This window comes from Mytilus galloprovincialis, chromosome 5 (assembly GCF_965363235.1).
Source record: "Mytilus galloprovincialis chromosome 5, xbMytGall1.hap1.1, whole genome shotgun sequence".
Classification (NCBI taxonomy): Eukaryota; Metazoa; Mollusca; class Bivalvia; order Mytilida; family Mytilidae; genus Mytilus; species Mytilus galloprovincialis.
In genome coordinates, this window is record NC_134842.1 from 67,593,193 (window position 1) to 67,602,145 (window position 8,953).

The following is an 8,953-nucleotide window of genomic DNA, read 5'->3' on the forward strand; positions in this document are numbered from 1 at the left end:
ATGGTTAAAACTATGATGAGCATTAGGTTCATATAAATACTTACACTTTGGATGTCTTCTGTTGCAATATGGTCAAATGGGACAATTGAAAGAGCTTCTTGGTCTTTACTTTGAGAATTTTGCCATGGCGGTCGAGTTACATCAAACTTTCTGGTCAGGCCGGGTATATTGAAATAAGAGATAATTCAGAAACAATTATCCAATAAGCTGTCATCTTGTTGTCAAAGAAATACACAAGTAAATTCACTAATCTATTTATTAAAATTCCATTCCAGACACTATTTACATAACATACAGTTAACAAAAATGTATAGTTGAAATATTCATTAGCAAATTACTTTCACACGGTATAAAATCGGCAACAGTGGCTAATACTGTACACACACAAAAACCCACGCATAGCGTTCAATCCTATGCGGACAAAACCACGCAACAGTGTCCAATACTGTGCGGACAAAACCACGCTTCAGTGTCCAATACTGAGCGGAACCACGCAACAGTCTCCAATACTGTGCGGAACCACGCAACAGTGTCCAATACTGTGCGGACAAAACCACGCAACAGTGTCCAATACTGTGCGGACAAAAATATAAGAAATAATAATAATTCCAAAGCTATCAGTAATCTGCTAAGATATATCTAAAAATGGTATCAGTAGAATAACAAAAATCCTTTTTAAAATATTAACTTTTCACATTGTATTGTTCTTAAATGTCTTGCCTTCAATTCCTATATCCTTAAAAATGAGACGGAGGGCCCTTATATACACATTGCCACCAAAAATGCACCAACTATGCACCAATAACTTGACCTAAATTCTACTTGTTTACCTGACCTAAATTGCCACCAAATATGCACCAAAAATGCACCAACCTATTCAAACATAATAAAATACTACTTAAACTATCACATGCTAAAAGGCTATGACCTCTACGAAATCAGATACATTACAAACTACTGATAACTATACTAGCTATGATACAAAAATAAATGTAAAAGAATGAAATAAATGACTTAAGCAGACTGATGATAATCAATACGTAAATATGACAAACATTAATTACAGTGGACAAAATAACATTTGTACAATTTCTTTGATTCTTTTTTTCTATTAAAAAGATAATAGCAAAGCATATTTGTAATTTCTAAAGAAGATACTTTTTTTCAGCCAAATTATTTTTATTAAATTAATATTAGATGTATCAAAAGGTCAGTTACATGATTATATCAAATGCAAGTGAAAACATACGCTTATCATGAGTGTCTAACACAAGATAGATGCCAGGATGTGGCTAAAACCACTGTTATAAATGTATCAGATAATTGTCAAATCAATTTATATTTCTAGTAATCTTCACATATGGTATTTCCACTACATGCACTAAGCTATGGTATACATCTTTTGATTAAATTTATGTTGCCAATATGATAGATAATATAAGTTTTTTGCCCAAAATTAATGCTTTGGTGAATGAATCAATTTATAGTAAATATTTCATAAAACAAATTATGAAACGAATAAGATATGATTTCCCGAGTTCAAACTGAAATGACAAGTGCAATGAAATGGGCTTTGTTTAAAACCAATCAAAGTGGTATCTATTTTTTCAATAACTTACTTTAATGCAACTGCCTTTTTTCCTCCTCCACAGATATAGTTTGTGTTTCTGTAGATACAAATGTATAAGTAAGTAGAAATATTTCCATGATTTGAAAAACGAATGGAAATTTAAGATATTAAAAAAAAACATGTCTATAATGGTTTACTTTTTAAATTGTTATTTTGGATGGAGAGTTGTCTCATTGGCACTCACACCACATCTTCCTATATCAATATTAATTTTCTGATCAAATACTGATTAAATTTTATACTCAAATCCCTTTGTTAAAGCATCCAACTGACTAAACAATTTTTTGGACATTAATAGTATTACATGTACTAAAATTTAACATTTACATGATATGCATACATACATTACAAAATAATGACAAGATTTGAAAAACATTTTACATCTAGCTTACACTGCTTGGTATAAATATAGAGACACATATAAGGCCTACTCATGTTAATATGAGTCTGAAAGAATTATTTCTTTATAACATGCTACATAAATACATAAACTAATAAAAACGTCATTCTAATACGATTATGACAGACGGAATTAGAAGAAAAAAAAATTTAAAAAAAGGAAAATTTCACTGTACATTTTAATTTGACTACTTGTCCCATTTTAAACAATTGTAAAAGTAATAGACAGAGTAAACAATGATTTTTTTTCTTCAGAAGTCGCAAATATTTAAACGAATTTTGAATATTTATAATCGTTATTGGAGGACGGAGAAAATAAAAGCTTTTTATTTAAAAGTTGATCTTGAATCAAAATGATGTTGGGGGAACTAACGATTTTCACAAATATTACAATGAAATGAAATATTATAGATAAATGTAATATTATAGATATATATGTAAGACTCAAATCTATGGTGGGTTCCAAATCTATGGCGGATTCCTAATCTATGGTAAATATGACGTAATGCCATCCCAAATCTATGGCGAATATTTTACACTCCTAATCTATGGCAAGTTGTTTTTTAAATTTTCTAATCATGACGTCATGCCATCCCAAATCTATGGCAGGTTTTTTACATCCCAAATCTATGGTAAATTTTGTAAATTCCAAATGTATGGCGGATTTTGTTAATATAAGATCTATTTGCAAATGTTGTGCAAACGGAAAATAATGCAGTACCTTTACACGACCAATGACTTGTAAATAGATTACATCAAAAGAGAGTGTATAAACTAGTGAAATGAACGTACTTGTATTTTTGTACATCTGATAAGTTAAGCCTTTATTTTCATAGTTAGTTTTTATGTTGTACTGTAGTGTAAGGTTGGATCTCGCTAACATGTTTAACCCCGCCACATTATGTATGTACGTGACTGTCCCAAGTTAGGAGCCTGTAGTTAGGTGTTTGCCGTTTGTTTATGTGTTACATATTTCTTTGTCTTTTTTTATATAAACAAGGCCGTGAGTTTTTTTTATTTTAATTGTTTTACATTTTTATTTTTCGGGCCTTTAATAGCGGACTATGGGGTATTGGCTTTGCTCATTGTTTAAGTCCGTTCAGTTACCTATAGATTCTAATTTCTGTGTAATGTTGGTCTCTGGTGGAGAGTTGTCTCATTGGCAATTACACCACTTCTTCCATTTTTGTATGCTTAGTCTAACTTTTCAGTATGGGCATTATTCTTTGTTGAAGGCGAAACGGTGATCACCTATAGTTGTTTAAAAAACAATATTGGTCTTTTTTCGTGATTTTTCTGCGTGGCCTATAGTTGTTGATGTGGTCTCTTTTGGACATTTGTGTCATTGGCAATCTTTCCTCCTCTTTTTTTTTTTTTTTTTTTTTTATAGTATCCACATTTCTTACCGGTAAAATTGAAAAAAAGCCTGAGAAAGACTTCATAATCTTGAAATAATGTGACCAGTAAACATAAGTATTTTATACTCTTTGAATTGTCATGTTTAACCGATACATTTAACCAAACAGTAAGTCATTAAACAACAAGAACGCAGCTTCTGTTTGTACAAAAAAATAAACACTTTGACTCTTTACATGCTATTTATTTCCAGCTGATCACATTTTTTTAATTTGATTGCGATTTAAATCAAATTTGTATCCTGTAATTTGATCTGTCACTTTATACACTTTTCCAGCAGTAGAAGCTGAAATTGAGTCTATGACCCCTTTCCTAAAATATCCGGAACTAAAAACTGCGGTGCCTTTATTCATCGCAGGATTTGGCCTGTACATCACATGTTGTCCCTCTTCCGGATAGTAGGCAATGTCTTCCCTTAAACCATCGGAAAACTGCTCTAGTGGAAAAGCTGACAGGGTTTCCCGGTGAATTTGTCTATAGAAATCAGTGAGTCCTGTGTTAAATACCGGTAACTGTTTTTGATTCACATTCTAAAAGAAAATATAGTCCTTAAGTATAAACAAAAAGTATATGTTGGCTGAGTCCAATCAAATTTAAATAAATAAAAGTAAATCTGAATATATAAATTAAGAAGATGTTGTATGAGTGACAATGAGGCAACTCTCCATCAATGTCACAATTTGTAAAAATTAAACTTTTATAAATTTTCGGGTTTTCACCTAACAGCAAGCTATAAAGGGCCCCAACAAATTACTAGTGTAAAACCATAATTCAACGATAAAAAACAACGCCGTTTAATGATTTATAGGTTTAAAAAATCCATGCAAGTGAAGCAGTTTAAAAAAGTTAATATACTAGTAGTAACCCTACAAAACAAATTCATCTTTGACATCATCATTTCAATGGTTTAGCATTAATTTATTAAAAGTTTAATACATGTAAAGGTAAACGTGCAGTCGCAACATTTTTAAAAATTTCTATCAAAGGCATAAATTTTAATGATATTAGAATAACATTTAAAAAAGCACATCATACAGTTACAAGCCTATTCTTTACAACAGCAAAATAAGCAACAAACTACTAAGGAACAAAGTGAAAAATGTAGTACATTTAAGAAAAAATCAAACATAATCACATACCTGTTGATGAACTTGTACATTTTCTTTATTTTGCTCATTATAAAACTTTCTCTGATACATTTGTTTGTAGTATGGACTAACATTTTCCTAAAAAAAACAACATATTATTTCATGTTCTTTTGTTCACAATTTATTACTTTATATTTCTAAACCAATAATACATTAATACACATGTAAAAACATTAGTCTAATCCGTACGGCAACTCATACCACAATATGTGTTTTTCTATTTAAAAAAAAACCAACATACTATTTAAATCTAATGTGTTATTTTTGTCCTTCTTTTTTTGGGCGTGTGTTGAAAGTTATAAACAAAGAAATGCACCAGGCTTAACATACATACTTGCAAAATAGCAGTTTGTGAAAATGATGGTTCGGGCACTACAAAATCATCTTCATGTGTACAATCTGGTGGTAAATTGCCATTTTCTTCATTTACGCCATCGTCTAGAATGTTCATCGCCTCTGCAAAATAAAAACAAAAAATAATTAAAAAATATAAAATTCTAACTTAAATATAGCTAGGCATGTGTTAAATTTGCATTGATTTTTATTACATGTAAAACAAGTAATTGTATTTATTTTTAACAAATAAATTTATAAATTAAATTTTATATGTAATTTAAACTTTATAAGTTTTTTAATTAATGATTGATTGTTTGTTGTCGCTTAAACGTCCAGTGGCAAATACTTCATGCATGTACAGGACGATAGTTTAAAGTAAAAAGTTATTCGTATGTTTTTAAAACTAACCATGTAAAGTGAGTTCTTCTTCATTATGATGTGTACTGGCGATTTGGTTTCCATCTAAAGCCTCAGTTAAGGATGAGTGTCGTACATCAATAATTACTTCTGGGAGTTCTTCCTCTGGCTCTGACTCATTTTCATCAACATCTAACTCGGCATGCTCTAAAAAGTCTCGTTCTTCTTTAGTAAGAGAGGCATAAGGTACCTGTAAATTCAAAGGTGAGTTGAAAAGTAAATGCTGTTTTTATAGTAAGTAAGAATTTTCAATTTCTTTAGTATGAAAAAAAGGAAATCTATATGACTATAATGTAAAAAAAACCTACCTCAATTGCTAGAAAACTGATATGAATAATAACGTAATAAAATTGTCCGTAAAACACGTCTCAGGATAGTTTATTTACACAAACTAGAATGCATATTCTTACAACTTATAAACGGGACATGGCACGGTAATATTAACAAAGCCTACGGCAAAATATATTACATTTGCAAACTAAGGCGCTAAAGTGCACATAACACAATCTATAATACTAGAATGCACATTAACACAGCCAACAGCCAAAGACGGTAAATTGAAAGCCTACGGTTCCAGACGGTACATTAACTATACGGTTAATTGATATAGCCTGATGTAGTAGCCAGTTCATTAACATTAACTACGGACTTATACAATTTAATAACACAGAATAGCCATAAAATAATAATAAAAAAATACTTCTATGAATGACATAATTACTAAAAACATTCGGTATAACACAAAGACAAACTATTCAATATTTTTTTTAATTTCCAAAATAATAATTTGAATACAATAAACAAAGTAAAGTAAATACCTGATCATCAAGCGGCATAGCAAAATTTGGTCTAGTAAAAAACAGCTGGTATGGAGTCTTTGGACGTGTGGCCTTGTTTAGTCTGTTATTATATGTATAATAAAACTCAGGAAGTTGATCGGACCAGTTTGAACGTTCTGACATTTTGATTCTGAAATACTCAGTCAGTGTACGATTAAAACGCTCCACTCTGCCCTGACTTTGAGGATGATATGGTCTACCATGCATTTGGACTGTGTCAAATTGGTCTATAACTTCTTTCAGATTCGAATTTCGGAATTCTTTTCCATTGTCTGACTGTAAAATGCGTGAATCTCCATATAAATAAATGTAACTAAGTACCACTTTGCTTATTTCAGTAGCACTTTTAGTTTTACATGCTTGACCAAATGCAAATCTTGAAAAACAATCAACAATGTTACTACATATGTATTGAAATCCTTTATGAGGTGGCATCTTCTTCAGATCAATTTGCCATCTTGAATTTGGATAAGTTGCTGGTATAGGGCGTCTTGTCCTTTCTGTTTTGGGTAAAGATATAGCACTTTTACATTGATTACAATCCACGTAAAGATCGAATAATAGCTTCACGTTTTCCCTTACAACTGGGAAAACAAATCTTCTTATAGACTCATAAATACTGTGCGATTTTCTGTGATCTAATGCATGATTCTTTTTAACTAAGCTAACTAAATCCTCCTTTAAAAGACATTTCCTATGAGGAGTAGCCAAGTCAACACTTTTTTTATACAAATGATTTGAAGTCAAATCATAGAAATAATTTTCCAAATATTTTCTCACCATTCTGTCGTTCAACTGTTCCTTGCAAAACTTGATTATTTTTGCTGACCCCCATTTCGGATTTCTGCTTTTAATTTGCAAATTGACACTACCTTGTCATAGTCCCTCCAAAACGCTTCTGGATTAGGGTCCTTTGAAACCGGCTTCTTTTTTTCCTTTGCTAATTGAAAACCTTCATCTGGAATGGTATTCATGGGTTCCGCCATTTTCAAAATCGGCGGCGGTAGCGACGTCATATGGCGTATTTGATTGTGACGTTATAAATAACTCTTTTTCCCGGAAAAATAGGCGATTTTAAAATCTGCCATAGATTTGGAGAAAACAAAACCTGCCATAGATTTGAGACGGCATTACGTCATATTTACCAAAGATTAGGAATCCGCCATAGATTTGGAACCCGCCATAGATTTGAGTCCTACATATATAATGTAAAATTACATGAAAAAGTAATATAACAGTATTTTGTATTCTAGTAATATATGGTTATTGCATGAATATTGGGAAATATTGAGTAGAAATTTATATTTTCACGAGCTTGCGAGTGATCTTTATACTGCTGTGAAATATTTGCAATATCATCTTTTAAACTTTCCTCTCGATCTTTTCCTATTGTAAACATGAGCTCTGACAATTCTTCACTAGACAAATGCTTGACAAGTTTAGTAAGGAAGTATTTCCTTGCATTTAAATTCAAGGTTTCAAAATCAGAAATCAAAGTTTCTGGTAAGCACTGCCTTATATCTGAATTTTTTTGTTCTATCATTGTCTGTGATACGAAAGTTTAGTTTTCATCATCAATTGATTCATTCAAATCCTCAAATCCTCTGTTTTCTTACATTTTAATGGTATAATATCATTTTTTTCACACCTTGTCTGTTTCTTGTTCTCCCACAGCATTTATTAATAAAGAATATATTACATTCATCTGTATGAGGGTAAAAATTCACTGTCTTGATGCTTGTTTTGAAGGTTTTCTCCTGATTGGTAGCTTTTAGATTCCTATACTTTAATAAGAGAAGTTCATGAGATCTGCAAATAGCAATCGGATGAATGGCAGGTTGGTCCAAATTGACATCAACTTCAAAAATTACCAAGAATGCTCCACAGAAAATTCATACTTAAGATGAGATGACTTGTGCAAATCTTAACTTCCACATATCCTGCAAGTCTTTTCTAGTGCCTTTTGATGTTTTGTTAGTAGGTTTTCACTGGAACAAAAAAAAATTGGTGAAATATTGGTAGCAGTTAAATCTGAGCTAAGGGAATGAACACTTGAAATGGTTTTAGGGGCACAGGTCAATGAAGAAAATAGTCGTTTACAGAAATAACAAAGCCTCAACAATGCACAAAATTATCTGTCCTTTGATGACCAATTATTCCCAACAACTTATTATTAAGCTATCTACTACATGTACAGAAAATCGTTTATTCATACAAAATTCATACAAAATATATTTCAAGCACTGAAAGAAAGAAAAACTATTAACAAGGCAATGAAAAGGTTGATCTTAAAAAAAGAAAAAAAATCATTTAATTTATATTATCAAGTTTCATCAACAAATATATGCAAAGTATAATTGTTGTTATTTCTTTTCGGTTTCTCACTAAAAGTTCTATGAGTTCTTGTGATCAAATTAATGTAATCCGTCACTTTCATAATGGTTGCACCACTGGAGGTTATATTCCTTCAAGTTCTAATTGTTTGTATAAATTTTATATCCCTGATGATCACTGATAAGAATTGACATGTGGGAAAGTCTAAGTATAAACACATGTACAGACACCTGATTGTTCTTACATTGTGTTATAGAACTGAGTAATACTTCCACAGTATATTAACAACAGAACAGAAATTTTATCATTTGAAGAGAAATATTCAGTCCAAAAGAAAACTTTTTCATCACTTTAAAAAATCAATTAAATAGCAAACCTAGCTTTAGCTTGTAAATTAAATGATTTAAAAAAAAATCTCTTTCTCAATAAGAAAT

General features: G+C 31.0%; 1 protein-coding gene across 1 annotated transcript; it reads right to left on the reverse strand.

Annotated features, from left to right (window-relative positions):
• Positions 1–3,529: 3,529 nt before the first annotated feature.
• Positions 3,530–7,381, reverse strand: LOC143076284 (uncharacterized). Its single transcript, XM_076252015.1, has 5 exons — positions 6,165–7,381; positions 5,338–5,536; positions 4,928–5,049; positions 4,585–4,671; positions 3,530–3,975 (listed from the first exon to the last, which is right to left on the reverse strand). The coding sequence occupies exons 1-5, from the start codon at positions 6,966–6,968 to the stop codon at positions 3,643–3,645; spliced, it is 1,545 nt and encodes a 514-aa protein (XP_076108130.1). The 5' UTR covers positions 6,969–7,381; the 3' UTR covers positions 3,530–3,642.
• Between the last annotated feature and the right edge of the window lie 1,572 nt (positions 7,382–8,953).

What these genes read in the sequence shown, in the direction of transcription:
- LOC143076284 (XM_076252015.1), bottom strand. Translation starts at nt 6,968, where the DNA reads ATGGTGAGAAAATATTTGGAAAATTATTTCTATGATTTGACTTCAAAT. An exon ending in CACAAACTGCTATTTTGCAA is followed by an intron (nt 4,672 to 4,927) that starts GTATGTATGTTA and finishes TGTTTTTTTTAG; the next exon opens with GAAAATGTTAGTCCATACTA. An exon ending in ATGTACAAGTTCATCAACAG is followed by an intron (nt 3,976 to 4,584) that starts GTATGTGATTAT and finishes ATTTTCTTTTAG; the next exon opens with AATGTGAATCAAAAACAGTT.